This window comes from Aphis gossypii, chromosome X (genome assembly GCF_020184175.1).
Source record: "Aphis gossypii isolate Hap1 chromosome X, ASM2018417v2, whole genome shotgun sequence".
Lineage (NCBI taxonomy): Eukaryota > Metazoa > Arthropoda > Insecta > Hemiptera > Aphididae > Aphis > Aphis gossypii.
In genome coordinates, this window is record NC_065533.1 from 18,926,567 (window position 1) to 18,949,231 (window position 22,665).

The following is a 22,665-nucleotide window of genomic DNA, read 5'->3' on the forward strand; positions in this document are numbered from 1 at the left end:
TCAAATAAATCATTATATATATTTTTTATAATCATCATAAATTTACAATATAGAATAAATTAGTTAAGAAAAATAATTAACTTATAGTTTATTAAATTATATTATGTAAGACAATTTATTTAAATATAAAATAGATTAAAGTATTGTAAGAAGTAACATAAGTCAAATGTCAATAACATAAAATTTAGATAATTTATTTCAATATGTAAATTATATAATATACAAAGTTAACAGCATTTACATAGAGAACTAACTAATCAAAGACGCTATCAAATGATCCTCAAGACACCAATTGATGTAAGAAAAAAGTGAACGTGTTAAAAGATGAAAAAAATTAATATTAATTTTATGATTATTCATAATTATACCACATAAATATTTTTTAAATATTCAATTAGAATAAGAGCTCCAAGCATTTCATAAGAAAAATATTAGTAAATAATAAAGAACAAAAATTATAACAGATGGTTTATCACATTTGAATAGTTCTTTTTGTAACATTCTGTATATTATGATATATGAATGGATTACATTTTTAAACATAAACCTTACATTAGTAAATATAATAATATAATATTATCTTTTTAAATGTTTAATAAATCTTAAGCATTTATCAACTATATGTATTTAATTTTTACAACTTAAAAACAAAATACAGAAATCTAATAAATTTTGATTAATAGACATTATGTAAATAATGAATACTTAATTAACTATGAATTTTCTCTGTATTTAAAGTAGATAATTCTATGTCTGTTTTGATATAAGTTCTTGCTCCCGTACCAACATTGATTCTTTTTGATGTTCTCTTTGTAATGCTTCTCTTTGTTTGGCCACCCGTAAAACATTAGCTCTTTTCTAAATTATAATAAAAAGTATATTACTACATATAAATAAATGATATGGTTAAATTACCATATAAAGAATAAGTTATTTGTGTTTTAATATACCCATAAAAATAATATAAGATAATATTATGTACATTATGTTTGAATTTAAATTTTTTACCAACTATTTTTCATGTAAATTAAATTATTCATTGTTATGTATATACTCAAAGTATGCTTTGTATAAATTGGGCTCTGCTCTATTATTATTAAATAAATAAATAAATTTATGTAAATACATAAAAGTACACAAATAGTGTTTTTTGATAATATTGAAAATTAATAATAAAATCAAAAAAATGTACATACCTAGATAAAAACAACTATTTTTAATTTATAATAATTACCAATTATAGATAAATATATATATATTAAGCTTTATAAAAGTATTAAGTTAATGAAAAATAAGCCACTGAAATATACTCATAATGCATTTAAATGTTAATATGTATAACTTTATAATAAAATAAAATATAATATATTTAATATTATGTTCTTGAGCATAATAAAAACGAGTAAACACAAATCATTTATCATATTAACATCAAATATTAATAAAATATGTTTTTTATTATTATTATTATTACCTATTTTAATGTAAAAACTGCTTTCAAACACATATTTTGCTAATTTACCTACCATCAATACATCTTATATATCAAGAGGGCATTTTTTAAAAAATTTAATCTGTCTTACAATTTATAATGGAGTCAATACAATTTTAGAAAACAATAATACTATTTGTAATTTTGTATTGTAAATTACAGTTTATACAATATATATACAATAATAAAGCACATTAGCCCATTTCATTATTTTGATAATTAGTATTCTTTTGTCTTTTTCATATGTAGGACATGTAAGGAGACCACTGACATTTTAAAAAGTTTCGTTATTTTAGAACAAATACATAATTTCCTAAACACTATGTACAAATATTAATAAATAATAATAAAACTTACTTCTAATGTCATAGTTTTCTTGTGTAAAAACATGAGTTTTTTTTTTAATTCAACCAGTTGCCCGTGACAATGTTTAATAGATAAGAACTGAAAATTAATTATGTTATTAACTGAAATACTAGGAGCAGTATGAGCATAATAATATTATTTTACCATATTTTGAACTTCTGATTCGTTTAGTAAATTAGACAATTCTTCATTTTCTTTGAGCATAGCATCTATTAGCAGTTTTTGTTTGCCACTTGAACAATAATAACATTTTAATAATATAAATATAAATTAGCAAACAGTAGTGTAGAGTGTGGAAAATATAAGTTGTAGAATATATTTTTAAATTGCAATTATTATTAATAATAATTATTTACATTATATTAAATTGTATCTACTAATTGCAATGTTAAAAATGTATGTAAATTTTATATGATTTAGTAGGTTTCTAACTTACATAAAAATGGTTATCTATTATTATTTATCAGTTTAATATCTATTTTCTATATAATATTTTGACATAACACTGTTTTGGATTTTATTATTAAGACAATAAAAAATGTATGAATAATAATATTATAATAACTTTATAAATCAGTTTCATTTTTTATAGTTTAATAAAAAAAGTTTATCTAACAGTGGAGGAAAATTGTTAACGAGACAATACACCTACTTATATTTTATGGAGAGGAATCTTGTTGTGTTTTTTTGCAGATAAAAAAATAAAAGGGGCATATGTGTATAACAGCAAATACAAATAATATTTTTGATTAATACATTTCAAGAGAGAAAAAAATTTAAAAAAATAGTTAGATTTTGTAAAAAAAAAAAATAACTTGCCTTCTAAATAAAAATTAAATGTAATATATGAAACTATTTAACTATAATATGAATAGGTAGCAGTACTAGTGTTTAAACTTAAAATTGAATGGCATAAACTATAGAGTAGATTTTATCACTTGAGTTAATATCAGTAAGTAACATATAGTTTAGATTAATATTCAAGAACATTCAAGTATGATATCAAAATTAAATAGTAAATACTTTATACTGCTGTAATAATTTAATACTACAAGTAAATTGTTTCCGAGTATTTCTAATAGGTACTTACACTACTTCTTTAATATCAGATTGAACATCTTGTAAATCTGGATTGATTTGATTTAAATAGGAGTTGATTATTAATAATCCAGGCTTCGTTTCTAAACTAATTAAAAAAATAAAGAATATTATATTTTTAAGAAATAAAAAATAAAATACACATAACACTTCACAATAAATGTTTCATAATTACTTCGATTCGTTTGTCTCTCCACATTTTTCTTTAGGTTCCGTATTTAATTCTTCCATTTTATTAAAAATAAGTAGTTTTAAAACAATATAAACTGAAGTCAGAAAACTGTTTTCTTGCAAAAATGAAACATCGGAACGCTTAGTGATAATTCTTTATAATCTTTATAAATGTTTTAAATATTATTATCACTGATAATATTAATTGGTGATAAACATTACACTGCATATTTAGTTGCCTATTAAATTATTTATGGCGGAGTTAACGAAAATAAATTAAACAATTATTTTTAGAGATATAATATGATAATTAAGATAAATCATTATAATGAATTGTGTTTTTATTACTTTTACATATTATCTAGTATCTATTAAAGTATCTACTATAATATTTAAAAATAAAATATTAATACCTATGTTTACACTTTTTTTAAATTAAATGTATTCTAATGTGCTCATATTTTTTCATGAATAAACCTCTAAGACTAAAGTATAATTTAAAATAATAGGTTGTTACTTAATATTGTTTTAGTATTTAATAAAATATCATAATAAAAAAAAAAAAAGATATAACATAATTTTGTAGAGGAGAAAAATAATTATAAAACTTAAACATTTAGACCAATCCATTCTTAAGCTTTTTACTAATTTCATCTATAATTTTACGAGATTTAATAATTTTAGTAGATAACCACGAAATTAAAGTAATATTAACAGTTCATAACTGTATGAATTATGTATGCTCTTAGTGAAAAAATTAATAACTGAATACCTAGTACCTTTTGTATTTTGTATTGATTTTACAATGATTGGTATGTTTTTTTTTTTGTATGTAGTTTCAATTTCAAACTTCGGGAGTGGTTTCCGAACCCACAGTTAATATTCTTGATGCATTATAAAGGTCAATAGTAAGCATTTTCAAACACTTAACAAAAAAATCAGGAAAAACAAAAAAAAAGTGACGAAAAAACGGGAATATTTATGCAATAAGAGTTTTCAATAATATCGATTTTTTATATGCGGTTGTAACTAAAAAAGAATCACTAGCTTAAAATACTTTCAATTTTTACTAAATGTTTATATTAGTGTTATCTATACACAGTTAAATTTTCAAAATATCTTGGCTTTTTTTGAGTTATTTAGGTACTTAAACACAACTGAAATTTTCGATTCTTCTAAATATATTTTTTTTTTTTTTAAGTGTCGATATTCAATACAAGGTTTCTCGTAGGTTATTCTTATTGAAGTTAAAAATAATCAAAAATCGCAAAAATAAAATTAAAAAAATCACAATTTTTTTTTAAGCGTTGAAAGTTCAAATTTTAACGAAATACTTACGTCAAAATCACGAACATTTACAAGGAATTTTGTTGTTGAAAATTCATAAAAATTTTTGAATTTATAACTTATATCTAAATTTAAAAAATTCAACACTAAGCTTTCCATAATTTTTCCTTCAAATAGCTATAGAGAAAACTCGAAGCCTCTGTATAGGTAGAATGTTATGAGCGTTTGAATTTTAAATTTTTACGAAACTTCGTAACAATAATAACGATTTATCCTCAAACGATTTTAAATAGTTGTTATTATTCAAAAAGTATAAGTCGTAGATAGTTAAAAATTTCACCAATTATTTAGATTAGCATTTTTTTTACATAATTTAATTTTCAAAATATTTTGCTCATTTTAAGGCTATTTATAGGCATTTGAATTGATCGGTTTTGTTTAGTTTTTTTATTATAAATATCGATAAAAAATTTTTGGCTAAGTCAAAATACTTGAAAACTTGATACGAACTTCCTCATAATTTATTCTTATAGTGATTCAAAAACTATAAAAATACATAGGCACAATAGAAAAATTGAGTGAGTACTATATTTTATTGGATAAATATCATATACGTGTTATAATATATATTTATATCTATATATAGGAGGGACCGAGGTATAGTGAGACATATTTTTTTCTTTTACTTATATCATTGAAAATAATAATTTTTATGATTTCATGATTTTGTGTACATACGATTTATTTTAACAATTGTGTTGAGCATTTAAATCATATAATAATATATGTATGGGCATTGGGCCGGGTACGAACAATATAGGCCGTGACGCTCGGTCACCAAAATACTTCGCGCTGCACTCACACACCGACCGACCTGTGTAAATGTGTATGTATGTATAGCGACTCGAAGGAATTAGACGGGGTCGCCGATCAAAACCAGCGAGTGCTAGTGTGAGGTGTTGTGTGTATGTGTGTATATTTGTGTGTGTGTACCTTAATGCTAAACGGATATAGGTAACTCTAATAAAAAAAAATGGTAGCGCAATGAAATATTGGTAAAAATACACGGTATAATACAATAATAATAAACTACGGCCCTTTTGGCCCAACAGGTAAAATAATATATATAATTTAAAATGCTAGTTAAGCACAGTGCCTGCAATATAATATTAATTTAAATACAGCGATTAGCGCCTATATAAAATAATACAATAATAAAAGTGGCGATTCGTGGCTGCACAAAAATGTGTTACTACGTAAACGTACGGAACGAGAGAGATTTTCGGACTGCCGCCCTGGGCGGCCGCGTTAAATAATAATCGCCAGCCGATCCGGCGGCGCGCGATAGCGCTTTAATCTTCATATTATATAATAATTCACAATACAATTAACAAAAATAAAGCAATATTCCACGTCGTCCTTTGAAGACAAGGTTTAAAACCTTATTTTCTTTCCCCGGTTGAATTCCTGTACATCCTCATCACTGATCTTAATTGATCTTGGCAGATATACTTCTATTAATCCACCGTCTTCACCACCCTCTAGCACGCAGTGAACGGACAGTCCATATTGAGTGTCTCGATTTTCCATTCTTATAATTGGGTATGGAATACCTATTATAGTCAGGTCTCTTACGAACATGAATCTTGTGTTTGACTGCGTCGTTAAGCTTTTCTTTAAGTTATCCATATTATCCTGTTAATTAATGATAAAGTTAGTATATGATTTATGAATATGAGTTAGAGTCACACGTCATATTAATATGCCCTCCATCTCTTATATAATATAGGGGAGACTGGACTGGGGTACAGTGAGACAGCAATTTAAAATTATCTACTTTGATAATATCTTAAAATATATTTAAGTTATGAGTTATGTTGTTGGGGCTCAGTAACGAGCGACGAACATTATAATCACCGCCGTCCGCCGCCGCCACCGACCCACACACACACACACACACACAACACATACTGTTTATTTATATTGCTTTATTTTTGTTAATTGTATTGTGAATTATTATATAATATGAAGATTAAAGCGCTATCGCACGCCGCCGGATCGATTGGCGATTATTATTTAACGCGGCCGCCCAGGGCGGCAGTCCGAAAATCTCTCTCGTTCCATACGTTTACGTAGTAACGCATTTTTGTTCATGCGCTAATCGCCGTTTTTATTATTTACAAAAATTGTAATTTTTGTGTGTGCAAATCACCACTGTTGTTTTTTTATATATCTTGTAGGCGCGAATCGCCAGATCTGTTATATTATTATTTTATATTGTGCAGGCACGAATCGCCACTTTTATTATTGTATTATTTTATATAGGCGCTAATCGCTGTATTAAAATTAATATTATATTGCAGGCGCTAATCGCCACATTATTATTATTTTCTTGTAGGCGCGAATCGCCATACTCGTTTATTTATTTATTTATTTTCCGTGTATTATTCGAATTATTTTGTGTCTGTGTGTGTGAAATTATTATTATAGCATAGGTAGCAGCTGGCCAGCCGAGCACCGACGATCTGTGAGTTATTTTATATTGTTATTTTAATTTAATTACTATTGCTATTTGATACTACTCTTATTATTATTATCGGCTGTGCTTAACTAGCATTTTAAATTATATATATTCTTTTACCTGTTGGGCCAAAAGGGCCGTAGTTTATTATTATTGTATTATACCGTGTATTTTTACCAATATTTCATTGCGTTACCATTTTTTTTTATTAGAGTTACCTATATCCGTTTAGCATTTAGGTACACACACACAAATATACACACATACACACTACACCGCACACTAGCACTCGCTGGTTTTGATCGGCGACCCCGTCTAATTCCTTCGAGTCGCTATACATACACATTTACACAGGTCGGTCGGTGTGTGAGTGCAGCGCAAAGTATTTTGGTGACCGGGCGTCACGGCCTATATTGTTCGTACCCGGCCCATACATATATTATTATATGATTTAAATGCTCAATACAATTGTTAAAATAAATCGTATGTACACAAAATCATGAAATCATACAAATTATGATTTTCAATGATATAAGTAAAAGAAAAAAATATGTCTCACTATACCTCGGTCCCTCCTATATATAGATATAAATATATATTAAAACACGTATATGTTGTATGTTTATCCAATCAAATACAGTACTCACTCAATTTTTCGTAAAATAATGAGGATGATTCCTCTCGTATTTCTCAGTATCGAAGTCGTCTCTGTCGTCGTCGTCCTTGTCCTCTTCGTCGTCGTCATTCTTTTCGTATTTGTCCGTACAACAGTCGTACTTAGAGCACTTGTTATCGATTGTGAGTAGTAGACGAGTGATATCGAATATACTAATACAGCCCGTATTTATATGATTGAAAATACCCTACTCGAATTATTAGCTATACAAATATACATGAACCTGAAGGTGTATGGAAATGGCCAACAACGTATAGTTTCACTTTCATTAAAGGCATTAAACTCTCTCTCATTAGAAGCGGTCTACTTTCCATCATTAGAATGATGAAAACAACAACGGCCTCACAACCTTTACATCATAGTGTTAATAGCATGTTATAGTAAATAAATGAATAACGTTGAGCGATGAATACACGTCATGTACCTATGTGTTATACCATAAAAAAATGTTATCTTCAGTGAGAATCAGTTACCTATATAGTATCAAATCAATTGTAATAGAGAAGATAATATTATATGTGAAATTAGCTTCCACTCATACATCTTATAATTAAATAACAGAAAATTATTTATCACTTATGCTATATAACTATATTATACATATATTATATATTCATATATATAAATAAACAGTTTTAAGGTATAATTCGCAATAGGTTAATTTTATTTAGATATACTATTGTAATGTCATCGTTAGTGGGAATTAGCTATAAAATACATGTATGTACTGAATCAATTGCAATGATGAAGGTAATAAAATATATTTTCCTCGAATTCTATTAGGACCCTCGTATGACTTAAGGTTAATCTTTCACTGTAAGTATTTCATTAGGAAAATAATATTACATAATATTTAACTATTTAAGTAAGTATTAGGTTAAGTTAAGTTTGAAATGATGTTTTAATTGTTTTGTTATCTATCTTTGAGCTATATGAATATACTGTAATAGTCCATAATAGATTGAAAAATATAATCATCGATGATGAGATAAATTTTTAACTGAAAACATATTTAAAGTCAAAAATTTGACTATAATATGGTAATATAGTTGTTGTATTATATTCCTCGGTATACTTTACTAATATATTACACTAGTAAGACCGGTACCGTGTCAAGTGTTCGAAAGTCAAGTGTCATAATGTCGAGTGTCATAAACTCAGGTATCATAAAAATCATATGTTATAAAATTATTTCTCATAAACGTCATCTGTTATAAACAATTCTAAAATTGAATAAATAAAAATTCCATCGAAATTATTAGTGTTATATTTATCGGGTCAAATGAATCTTTTAACCAAAGGTATTATTTCTTATCGTTTTAATAACATTTTATCGAAATACGATAAAATACGAAATACGTTCTCAAATTACTTACCATTTATATTGAAGTTATTACAGTATAGTATTTGAACAGTCTAAACTAAAAATTTACGAAATTAAAATATTAAACAAGACACAACACAAGTACCTAAACTATTTAGTTTTTTTTACGAAAATGGAATTAATTTTGACCGTCACTCCGTCCATTCATGAAAAACGTGATACGTTGGACATAAATGGCTATTTATACATATATAATAGACAATATCAAAGAAAAACTGATGATAATCTGTGTTCTATTGGATTTGTCGATGTGGAACTCGTATACAGACGATTTTCAAAAATAATATTCATATTATTGATCCAAAAGGTAAGCCTTTTTCAATAAATGACCATTCTCATGGGCCAGACCCACAATATTTACAAATTAAAAAAATCAAACAAGGTATCAAAAGAAAAGCTGATGAAACAAATGATACTACATCTAAAATTTATCAAGAGTCGATAATGTCCATATCTGTTTCTATTGCATCACAAATTTCTAAAAATTTTACGAGATGTTTGATAAAACGTCGAAGAATGGGTCACACATGTAGTGAGCCAAAATCAATTAATAAAATTGCTGTACCCGAAATACTTAAACATACATTGGATACAAATTATTTTTAATAAAATCATTTCATAGGGACACTGATTTTGTTATGATATTTACTACAGCTGAAAATTGTTTACTTTTAAAAAGCGCATTATTTTGGGTAATGGATGGTACATTTAAATCCTGTCCTTCATTGTTTAATCAATTATTTGTTATACACGGGTCAATTGAAAGAGGAAATAACAAAAATGTTGTCCCATTAGTTTATGCATTGATGACTTCCAAAGATGAAGATTTATACATCCAGTTGTCTACAAATATTAATAACTTTGCATTTGAAAACGGAATAGATTTTAAAAAAAATTCGAATTTGGAAATAATTACCAATTTTGAGTTAGCGTCAATAAATCCCATTAATGAAGTATTCAATTTTGCAATACATAACCTAACCTAACTAACCTAATCTTGTTTAAGGTCTGTACAAATTTATCCGAGACATACAGAAGGAGCAAAAAGAAATAGAAGTCACCATAGAACGCCTCATTACAAATTCAGCAACTCAAAAAAAAAATAAGTAATCATAACATTCGACTACAAAATATTTGTAAGAGATTAGAAGAAAATCTTGAGTATGACATTAGTGAATTTTTAAGAGCTATCGCCTCTAATTTAAAATTTTAGATTTACTTACATTTAATTATTATATTTTATTTATATCGTATTATTTAAAATTTAAAATTTTGAATCATTAATTATTTTTATATGATATTAGGTATGTCATTTTTTTTAAATTAAATTAAATCGTCATCTAAAAAATGATTATTTATGTATAAAAAAAAATTATAACAAATGACGTTTATGAGAAATTTCTTTTCCTTAACGTTCAGTATTTTTTTTGAAACATTATTTCATGTTTAGTATATTGTTTAATAAGTATATAACAATATAACATGAACCTATTTGATGGTAAGTAACAAAATATTTACATACTTAAGTAAATGTATTAATTCTACAACAATGTATTTTTTTTTTTTTTTGGTGTGTGTATATATCATAACTTAAAATACGTTATGTTAACCGTGTTTGAAATAATGATTTTTTTTTTTATAAATGTGGATAAAAATCTTTCGACAGTTAAAATACAAAGTTCATCACGAGTTATTCAAATAGTAATTTAAAAATTATAAAAATAGATGGGCACAATTTATTTTATTGACGTTGTCGTTTCAAATATTGACGAAATTCATCAAAATCAAGAGTATTTGAGAATTAATTTGTAAATTTTAAAAATTAATTTAAAAAAAAAATTAGAAACAAAATTTTCAAAGGAAAAAATTAATTTGTATGAGAAGCTAAGAATTGAAAATTGAATACAAAATTTTTCCAAAGTTTGGCCTACAATAAATACAAAAAAAAGTTAAGCGTTGGTCAATTAAAAATTTTATCTCGAATTTAAATTTTTACGAAATCAAAAATTCATCCATAAAATTTTCTGTCGTTTTTTTTACTTTTGCGTGTCATTAAATAATAAACCGCTTTTTACATTCTGAGCGTAGCGAGGAATGTATTGATTTTACAATGATGTTTATTTCTTTTTTATTTTGTAAACACTTTTTCTCTGCATAAACTTGTTCAAAAGTACAAGTGTAGCATATTTTCTAAAAGATAATGTTCTTAAGCTAGTACTTTATAGAGGTCTTTTTCGATTTTCGAAATGATAATCGAAATAAAAGCGGTTAAAGAAGAAAAAATGTACAACTTCATGATTATGTGGTGTAAAATAATTACGGCTTTGTTTATCACCATAGAAACGAATAAAATTAAATAAAAAAGATCCCCTCGTCCGCTCAGAATCATTTTTTCATCGAATGTAATTATAATGCATTCAACTCGAATACATACAGTAAAATTACACTATCCTGTCTGAGGACCGAAGGGGCGATGGACAAACATCCACCACCAAAATGCGCTGACCTACTTTTTTAAATTTAATGTTTATTTTTAAGTTTATTTGAATATAAATACAGCTGTTTTTAAAGAGCGAAATATTAGAAATATGTATTTATAACATTTTGAAATTTTTTTAATAATCACTTTATAGGAAAACTTCCACGGGTTTAATATTCCAATTTTTATAGTCTATTTTTTAAACAAATAAATAGCAACAATCAATTTTTTTTTTTTAACATAGCATATTGTATCAGACGGCTAAGTAATTTATTAAAATCCATCAATATATATAGTTCTATATAGAAAAGTTATAAAATTTACAAGTTTCAATTTAACAGTGAGATAATAGTTATAAAATATTAAATAGTATTTTCCAAATTTAGATGTTTTATCAATGAACTGGGTGAGAAATTCTTTCATAAACTTTGCTTATGAAACTGTATTGTTGACCACAAATGAAGAAAAAAAATGATCCATATCAAAAATGTCTTAATTTTAGATGATCATCGTGAACGAAGGTCTCGATCTAGATCTCCAATAATTAGAAATATTTTAAACATTGTGGGAGGTGATGAGAATAATCCATCAAGAAAAGTGCCAGGTATTCGAGAACATATAGTGTAGTTGATTGTAGTACATGGCTGCTAATGATTATACATATATTCAAAACCATGTCTCTACCAATAGAAGGTTAGTAATACAGATTTGTAAATGATTTCAATTTAGTCATTTTCGTTTATTTTTAGTTTAATTACTAAAATGTTTTTTTTTTTTAGACAGCTAAGATGCACTAGATATGAACGGGGTTGCCGTGCAACAGCCTCAATGAACCTACAGCTAGAAAATGCATCAATTGTTATGTTAAGTTTACATAACTACAGGCCAAGGCATGACTAAGAAGCAGAGTTGAAGCTGGGAGCAAATCTCCTAGAATAATATATGAAGAAGAATCTAGAAGGTAAGATAACCGAAATATTTAAAAGTTTTATGAAAATACCAACATAATTTTACTGTCTTAGATACTCAAATGTAGCAATGCAAACGTCTGTAGATGCTTCATTAAATATGATGCGAAACATCCGAAAAAATACAATCTACTAGTATCAGCCTCATTAGTAGCGATACTATTGCATCTTTGAGATGGTGAGGACGATTAATATCATTATTTGAGAACAATATGTGTAATCCATTCCTCCAAGGACTTATGGAGTACAAAGTTGGTGATGAAACGGTGTTTGGTGGATTGATTTTCGTTAATATTGAACTTTTGCGAAATTATTTACCTTTTATGAGGAGATCATCAGTGATAATTATTGATGGTACATTTGGAATTTTGCCAAGAATTCCAAGAGACATGGAACAATTGGTCACCATACCCGTACTTCTGGACAACATAGTAAATAATTTAAAACCGTAAAAAATGTTTTTCATTTTTAAACATCCAACTTAAAACAATTTTTTCTTTTTATCACTAAATATATTATTGATGTTAAACAATTTCCAAAATATTATACAAACCAAAATAGAAAATGAATACAATAATTGATGTTTTTTGACAGTCTTTTCCAATAGTATATGCCATACTGAACCAAAGGACATACTCAAGGTTGTGGAAATTTCTAAGAAATGAGCTCCCTTTTGATTTACTTAATTGGCAAGGGATACAGGTCATCACAGACTATGAGACTACACTTAAAAATGCAACGAGACGAGTTTTACCTAAAAGTTAATTAATTGGATGTTGGTTTCATTTTAATCAGGTCAGCTAATTTACACACATATTTATGTTGATAACTATTACTAGTATTACTGGTTTCCTTACAATAGATTTTTTTTTATTTATAGTGTATAGCGCGATTTATTCAAACACATGACTTGATGATATTAGTACGGAACCATCAACACATAGCAACTATATAGTCAGAATGGTAATGTTAACTATTATCTAATTTGGAAAATGTATCAATTTGCTATAATAAAAATTATTTTATTACTATTAGTTCATGGCATTGCCACATCCGCCACCAAAAAGACTTTAAGAATACCCCGAAAACTTCCATATTCTTGGAGGGATTTTGGAAGTGCAGAGGTTAGTCAGGGACATGAATGTTGCGGATGGAGGTGCAGTGAATGTATTATCTCACTTCCAGATATTTGTGAAGTATGTGATGATACTGTCGATGATGTTGCACAAATGTTCATAACATAATATATGATTAGGCAACATATTTTCAGCTGTAATAAGTGAACTTCCTCAAAATTGTTTAAAATCATTAAGTTCTGAAGAAAGTATTAAACGTACACTTAGAAACTATAGAAACCGAGGTATTCCATCTAAACCCAATTCTTTGGCTGAACTGACAGTTAAAGATGAATGGACACTTTACAAAAACGAACGATTTTTGCTATATGATAACAAATTAAATTCTAATAATAGAATAATAATTTTTGAACTTTACGAAAGATTAAAATATTTAACTGAAGCACATACTTGGTATTGCACTATTGCGATGGTAAATTTTCATTAAGTCCAGAAAATGTTTTGCAGTTATATGTTTTTCGAGTGAAAAAATATGATATTTTTGTAACTGTGGTTTACTGTTTTCTTCAAAAAAAAAAATTATAGTACTTACAGAGAAGTTTTTAACGTAATTTTAAAAGAATGCAACAATTGAGAATTGTATCCAGATCCACAAATTATAAATTTAGATTTTGAACAAGCTACTCAATTATGCCTCCTAATTATGCCGCCCAGTGTGTTCTCGGCGAACACGTCCATGTACAAGGTTGTTTTTATCACTTGTCTCAAAATACGTGTCGCAAAATACAAGAAGTTGGATTACGAGCTAAATTTAAGACGGACGATACACTTTTTTGCCATGTTAGACGGGTTAGCATTTTTTCCAATAAATAAAGTTTACGACGGAATGAAATATTTAAAGACGGTTTGTACAAAATAAGCTACAGAGGCTTTTTATTATTTCGATTCCACACACGTCAATGGTACACATAGAAAGTCAGGAAAAGGTATGAATATAAAATTAAAAAATAATAAACCGTTATTTCCATAAGAAATATGGAACGTTCACGAGATTACGAATTACGATAAACAGTCAACATCGTAATAATAATATTTGCGAGAGTTGGAACAACCGTTTTACTCATCTTGTCGGACACGCGCACCCAACCCTGGAAGTTAATTTCTAAAATGCGTGAAGAGTTAGGAGTAGATAAAGCTAAAAAAGCGTTACAAGAATTAGGAGAAGGGATTCCAGCACCAAAAAAACGTAAGTGTAATAACATCGGCGAACGTTTAAAAAACGTATGTTCTAGAGTGGCCATTAATAAAATATCGGTAAAAGAATTTTTAATTAATATTGGCCATTGTACCTATTCGAAAACGAAATAAATATTAGTTTTAATTATTTTTTTTTTATTATTATTATTGACCAATTATTTTTAGTTTAATGTTTTAAATTATATAAATATTAAATTATTATTATATCATACAAATCATATTTTATATTATTATTAAACAAATTGTAGGTACATAAAATTAAATTAAACTAAATTAGTATTTAATAATAATAATTAATTTTTAATTTTTTAATTTTATTAAATTAAATTCTTATTTTCAATTGAATTATATAATATATTTATATGTATTAATACATTTTTTTATGAACAATAAATCAAACCGGACTTTTTTTCCGTGTACCTATTTTTTTTCTGGGATTTCAATACAACCATGGGTTCAATACGACAATTCATAAACTAAATATTAAAATAATGACAATCAACAATATAAAATTATTAACAAATACTTATTTTGCTACACATTAGATATTAAACATAAACAAAAGTGAATTTTTAAAATTACAGTCACTTATTTTAGATCGCTTTTTAGTGCATGTATTAAACCAAATAAAGTAACGAGTAATTTAGTAATAATTATTATTACAAAAAAGTAACTCAAATAATATATAAATTACTTACAATAAAATGTAATTATTAAATTATCATCAAATTACTTAAAAAGTAATTTGGTTATAGTAACTTGTAACTTATGTTAAGTTACTCCCCAACACTGAATTATTATAGGTCAATACAAAATCTCATAAAAATGAATAAATTAAAATGAAATACTATCAACACTAAGATAAATTATATAAGTATTTATTTTTAGGCCTACTGACTTATCTCTGATTGCATTGGACAAAAAAAAAAAAAAAGAAATAATAAATGTACCGAAAACAGTTTTTATGAATAGGATTTCAATATAATTAGGATAATTACATTTTACACTATTTAAAAAACATAAATCAGTCGACCTAAAAATAATTACCTATATAATTTATTTTAATATTATAGCATCTAATTTTAATTCATTCATTTTTACGTCATTTTGAGTTACTTAATGTATTATATGGTAATTAATTATGTATTTGTAATTTGTACATTTTGTAGTATTGTCATTTAAACATTAAATTGTAGGCACCTATTTAGATTAACAAAGTGTGGCGGGACCAAACGTCCTAAGGCTTATAATTCTCCTAGACGAAACGTCCCATATTAATAATTGCCGGAGACGAGACGTTCGTGGACCGATTTTTTTGACGGGTACGAAACGTCCGCGATTCCTACATATTACTACGTAATATGTAAAATACCATAATGGATATACGTGACCCATTAACTTATCAGTTATCGATATTTGTTACTGTGATAATAATTTGATTCTATTGAAATTTAAAAAAATGCAAGTCGCCGATAGTAATGAAGTAATGATGACTGTAGTCATGTTACGGACCCCGTACTGGTACTGTCCGACGTCCGTACTGATATTACATGTAAAGTGGTGTAATGACACATTTTTTATAATTAATACAGGCGTGCGAGTACAGGACACGAGCGTGTGGAATATCTTATTAATAAATTAATTTAGCGATTAAAGTAGAACCACAGGTCTCCTTTGTTAAAAAGTCAAAACTCGATGTCTCTTCGACAAGAGCCGTGTATAAGAATACACTAGCAGACAGCAGTCTTTTCAGCAACCACTCTTTTATGACAAATCATATTATATAAGTGGAAGACGGTTAGACGGTAAAGGATATCACTGACACTCAGATACAGGTCGTAACACCACTCGCACTCTGTTTTAAAATAAGCTTATACAATTGTAATCGTGTAAGTCGTTATTTCAATAAACATTTTAAATTTTAATAAACACTTGAACACCACGACGTATTCTTTGTCGATGTACATATCGACCGAACGGGACGCAGCGGTAAATATGATAATCAGTTGTAAAATTTTGATAAATTACAAATTTTATCACTTATCATTTTATCAATATTCAACGTAAAACAGTGTTGTTGCGTACATAGTAAAAACCGTATAACCAGTTGTACTCGGTCTGAAGGGTATAGCCACCGGGAGCAGCTGATATCTTGCTGCTGAATCATGCGCATTGCATTCGACGTATCTAAACTGTAATATTAGGCGAAACCCCCGTTTTAATTTTTTGTTATCATACCGACTGTACATTAATCCATGATAATTCGTTAGTTGTTAAACAGTTAACAGTTATTAAAGTATTTCAATTATTCACCGTCGTGCTAAACTGCTGTCGACTTCGTATACTATATTTTTTGGTTTTTACGTTTGTTTGTCGGGACTCAGTGAGTTCACCTATTTTATGTTTTATTTCTTTTCAATAGGTTTTATGTCGATGTGTTTAATAATCAATAGTTTATTTTTTTTCCACAGGCGTGAAGACAAGATATACCTACCAGGTTTGACTATGAAAAATGTCGTCTTCGCAAGGAAACCACATTATTAAAGATTCTCAAATCATTAAGTCGATCATGAAAGATTTAGGAATACGCGAATATGATCACCAAGTCGTAAACCAATTGCTGGAATTTAATTACAGTACTTATCTACAGCGAAAAAAAAAGTATTGGTTTGTTTTACTACTATCTATGATTTATTATTTTGTTTATTAGGATATACTACACTCGTTTTGGAAGAAGCAAAGGCTTATTCATCATTTGCTAATAAGGATGAAGTTGATGTTGATGATGTCAAATTGGCAATTAACTTGGCCCGTGACAATGTATTTCTTAAATCTCCTCCACAAAATGTAATATTATATTATTTTTAATCTTAGTCTTTAAATTTATTTTAAAACTTATAACTGCGTTTTAAGTATGAATTTCAGTAGTATGATTTAAGTTCACTGTCAGTTTATTTGCACTATATTCTAATGACTACGTGTTTCTGTTATGTGTATAATGTATAATATGCATGTATGCATATTATTTGTAAATGAATTTTATATGCATACTTATGTTTATATTTATGTTAACATTATAAAAAATGTGGCTGTTTTTACTAATTATTCGCTCCATTTTATAATGATTTCTGCTAGCAAATGGCAAATGATCCTATCACAGTTAAACCAATTAAATATAATATCGTACCTTGAAGGAGTAATGTTTGCAAAACCATAATAAAATTCATTTAAACTGACTACAATTTCTTAAATTAATAAGCATTTAAATAAATAAATAAAATTATAATAATTCATTATTTATACTCTTATTTGCTTATAGTTAGATTTAAAGTCCGACAAAAATTCTTATTATTAATTAACACTTTGACTGCTAACGTCGACAAATCATATTTGTTCTATTCGGCGGATGTTGACACATCGTCGACAACCTTTTTAATACTTTCTGACCTCCCCCAATAATACCAGCATACAACAAGCCATACGTGCTTAAGTCTGCGCACACGTAAGAGGTTAAAATTGTTTAATTCGCGGTGGTTTGAAATTCCCGTTATTTTTAGATGGTCGTTTTTCGTAATAAACGTAAAATAACCATATTTCTTATAATAAATATCATTATACTTACTATTGAATTATTAAACTATTTTTATCTATATTTTACATTATTATTCCATTATTATAAATTACTTGAAATTGGCTCCACATGGAGCCACAATGATTATTTTCTTCACATAATAATGTTTATAATTGTACGTCCTTCATACGTCGTAATTCGTAAAAATATTCAGCATAGGGGGAGTCGCTCAGGTAAAACCATGCTGCAGTCAAAGTATTAATAGTACTGAATTACATAATATTTGCTATACTCTTAGATTTTTGTAAATTGTTAACAATTCCTTAAGGAATATTTTCATACTAACAGTCATTTTACTATTTTTTATTAGTAAATTGTTACACTAACAACATGGAAAACTAATATTAATATATCATAAATTACATTAATTCTTTTATATGTATGTATTATAATTTCTACTAACTGTTGGTACATTTTAAAGTTTGTGGAAAGATATTTGCTCAATCATATATTTTCATAGCTAGACTTTTAAAAAATTGAAATTGCTTTTATATATATAATGTAAATTATAAATCTTTTTTTTTTTAAATCTATGACGATAAAATGTGTTTATTAATCTTAGCTGTAATTATACTTGATAAAACATTAAAAAAAAGCAAATTTTACTTATTCTACCTATAAAATATTTAGATTGTTTCAGTTATTTTTATTTCTTGAAAGAATGTTGTACCCACATGTATTGTCTCTGTCTTACTATTGTACATCCTGGAAAATTTGTGTTCAGTCAAATCCATTTTATGCTGTTAGCTTTAATGTTAGAATCAATTAACCTATTAAAAGACTTATAGATCAGAATATTATTATCTATAGTATCACACTTGGGTTTTAATTGACATTTTCTTTTTAAAGTGAGATATATCATTTAAAAATATTAAAACTATAAAATACTCAAAACTTAACTTTTAAAATGTTGTATTTTATCAGGATAAAGACAATAAATGTAGGTAAATATCTTCTACATTTTAATCTATGGGATGGATTTATTACTTGCTATTAGTAATTAAGCTTTACCTAAGTTTATCTAATGAGTTTGATTTATTTGTATTAACTCTTTAAGTTTTAATGGAGATCTAAGAAGTAACCTTACATATAGGAAGTTGTACAATTCTAATTTAATAAAATTAACACAAAAGAAAATATTAGGTCTTTATTTTATATTTTCAATATCATGAAATAACTTAACCAAATATCGGGGTATAAACTTTAAGTATACATTTATTTTAAACTAATCAATGTAAAAATGAAAAAATGAGTATTTTAAAATATATAATCCCTAGGACAATGATTTTAAATATAATGTATATAATTCATGTATAAAATTGATATAATTGATCTGATTTTTTGATTACTATTTGATTATTAATAGTATAAACTTTGATAACTATTTACAATTAATTATTTTAACTAGATTGCTTAGTAATAATAAAATGAAAACTTAATTTTAATTAGAAGAGAAATATAGATTTATCTATCTTTATTATTGAAAAATATGTCAATATTCATTAGTTTATAATATATATTTAAGTAGATACATTTTTTATTAGTCACATTATGAAAACTTTCATTATTTTAAAACTACATGTAATTTTAGATATTATTAACTCTGAATTTCTTAATATATTACATAATATATTGTAATAATAAATATTTCATTAAATTATACTATTATTATTAAATATTATTTTACATTATATTTGTTGAAAATGTTTTAGTATTTAAAAATCATATATAGTTGTTTTAAATGGTGTTTTTTTTTAAATCAAAAAACAAAAAAAAAACATTCAATTTATCTGAAAGATTAATATTTAAGAATAATATTGATATTCAAGATTTTTGTGATACTATAGTTAAATTTATTATTATATACGTTTATTTATTATTGATAATACCAAAAAGTGGTATGATCTTTTATACCTTAATTTTCTCACTTACAACTATGACTTAAGTTCTAAGATCAGTGTTTTTAGATATTTTTAATATCCAGTGCTATGCTAATCACCATTAGTATTATAAGGCAATTAAGCTAGTTCTTAGGTTAACTCTGATTAAAGCAATGTGTGTGTTATTGGTTGTCATAATTATGGTACATATTAAAACAAATTAAAAACTATAGAATAAAAAATTAAAGTATAAATAAAAATATATTTTGAATTGTTATTTACAATTTGTAGGAACTAAAGAAAGCAAGTAATGAAATTAACAAAAAACCGTTGCCTGCAATAAAGCCTGCTTGTGGATTGAGAATTCCTCCTAATAGTTCAAATTTCATACAAGCAAATTATAAGCTCAAAACTGATTTGGTAATACGATACTATAAGTTTCTTAGCTTTTTAGTTACCTAATTATTTTTTTTATGTTTTATTTTCAAAGAATACCGTAAAAAGTGCTACGAAAAAAACCATTAAAATAACAGCTGCTGAAATGTTAAATGCGACTAAACAAACTGATGCTATTAGTTATACTAAAACTACCACACAATGTAATTTAATTTATTAAATTAAATTTTAGCGTATCTAAATTAATTTAAATTGGATAACATATTTTTTTTAAACTTATATCAACTATTAAATATTTTGTCATATTTTATTATCACACTTAAACATTTATAATATACTTATGATATAAATTTTGTTTTATTTCTATTTTCTAATCAATAATAATAATTATTGTTATTATTTTTAGCTGATCTATGTATGGATGATTTAACTGATTTCGATTTTGATGAGGTTATTGGAAGTCAGCAGAACAATCAGAGCTATCAGAGCTATCAAGACTACGACAATGATTTCAATTTGGATTCCTTATTTTGTGACTCCAATTTATTCTAAACATTATATGCTATAGTAAAACTTTTTTATTGAGTTTATACTATAAGTTACAAATTTAACCGGAACTATTTTATTTAAATATTTATCATAATTCATTAAAAAAAACACATTTACAGTGTTTTTATAATTTCTAATTTAAGTAATTCTAAGTAAAATGTTTTATTTACAAAACTTAGTTTTTTTTTTTTTTTTGTTTATGATTAAAACAAGATATGTGACATTTAAAAATTAGATATTCATGATTACAAAAGTAAAATGTTCGAGGAAATAAAAAAATAAATAATTATTTAATCACATTTTAAAGATTTTTTGTTTTGATTTGCTACAAAATGTGTAATTTCCAGAAATTATACGTTTTGAAAAAAAAAATGGTTATAATTGTTTTTATATACTTAGTATCAACTATCCATTAGTATAAAATAATATTTTAAAATATCATTTTAGGTTAGGCACATGAAAATATTTCTATTAAACTCAACAAAAGCATAAAGCAGCCATTTTAAATTTAAAATTTAGTTAAGGAACATTCACGGTTCTTCATGAGATCATACAAAATATATAATAATGAATAATAATGTATTGTTAATATGATATACATATATACTGACCAAGTGTCAATATTGTTAAAATTAAAATGACTAAAAAATATTAAAATAATGATTATCTTCTAATTAAATCAAAATGTCATATGAATATATGATATCAACTGAAAATATTATAGTTAATTTGTCATAGTACCCTAAAAATAAATAATAATTGGTTATAATAATAATATAAGAATCACTTTATTACCATATTCAGAAATGATTGACTTAAATATGCACTCAAAATATTACTCTGAATGATTTATTAAGATATTTATTATAATAAAGTTTAATATAAATGATGTAAGTAGAAATAATAATTATTTCATGTAAAAAAATGAATATAGATGTTTATGATAATAAATAATTCAATTTTATTATATAATATATTAGGTTTAATAAATACACCTTGGTTGGTATTTTAAATAATTCTACTTTCTATTAGAAGTAGATTTAAAAGTTATAGTTACATTGTAATATTAATAGTGATTCAATGATCCATAGTAACTAACAAAATGAACAAAAAAACTAAACAATCAATCATTATCAAAGTACTATACCCAATACCTTTATAACTTATTCACGTATAAAATACTTTTTACATAAGTAACAAGATACGTACGATACGTAGGTATAAAAGTATGAAATAAAGCCATTATCGAAGTCAGTGAAATTATTGTAATAAAATGTTTAAAATATGTTTCAGTTATTTTATTGAAAATTGGCTTATTTTATTAATTTTCTCGTGTATTAATAGATATTGTTCGGATCCTGAATATTTTTAATTTCAGTGTAGGAACAAAGATAGACTTGATATTGCTATTTTATTGATATAAATAATTATTTA

At 25.9% G+C, this 22,665-nt stretch overlaps 2 protein-coding genes across 2 annotated transcripts; one reads left to right on the top strand and one right to left on the bottom strand.

Moving 5' to 3' along the window:
* Window positions 1–3,299, bottom strand: LOC114122506 (biogenesis of lysosome-related organelles complex 1 subunit 6-like). The gene is made up of 5 exons (XM_027985187.2): window positions 3,132–3,299; window positions 2,949–3,044; window positions 2,003–2,090; window positions 1,850–1,936; window positions 1–858 (listed from the first exon to the last, which is right to left on the bottom strand). Exons 1-5 carry the CDS (start codon window positions 3,185–3,187, stop codon window positions 748–750), a joined length of 438 nt encoding a protein of 145 aa, XP_027840988.1. The 5' UTR covers window positions 3,188–3,299; the 3' UTR covers window positions 1–747.
* Window positions 3,300–16,994: 13,695 nt separating this feature from the next.
* On the top strand, window positions 16,995–21,479 carry LOC114122507 (transcription initiation factor TFIID subunit 9-like). The gene is made up of 6 exons (XM_027985188.2): window positions 16,995–17,158; window positions 17,247–17,411; window positions 17,486–17,622; window positions 20,578–20,706; window positions 20,777–20,885; window positions 21,089–21,479. The coding sequence occupies exons 2-6, from the start codon at window positions 17,288–17,290 to the stop codon at window positions 21,232–21,234; spliced, it is 645 nt and encodes a 214-aa protein (XP_027840989.1). The 5' UTR covers window positions 16,995–17,158; window positions 17,247–17,287; the 3' UTR covers window positions 21,235–21,479.
* The last annotated feature ends 1,186 nt before the right edge of the window (window positions 21,480–22,665 follow it).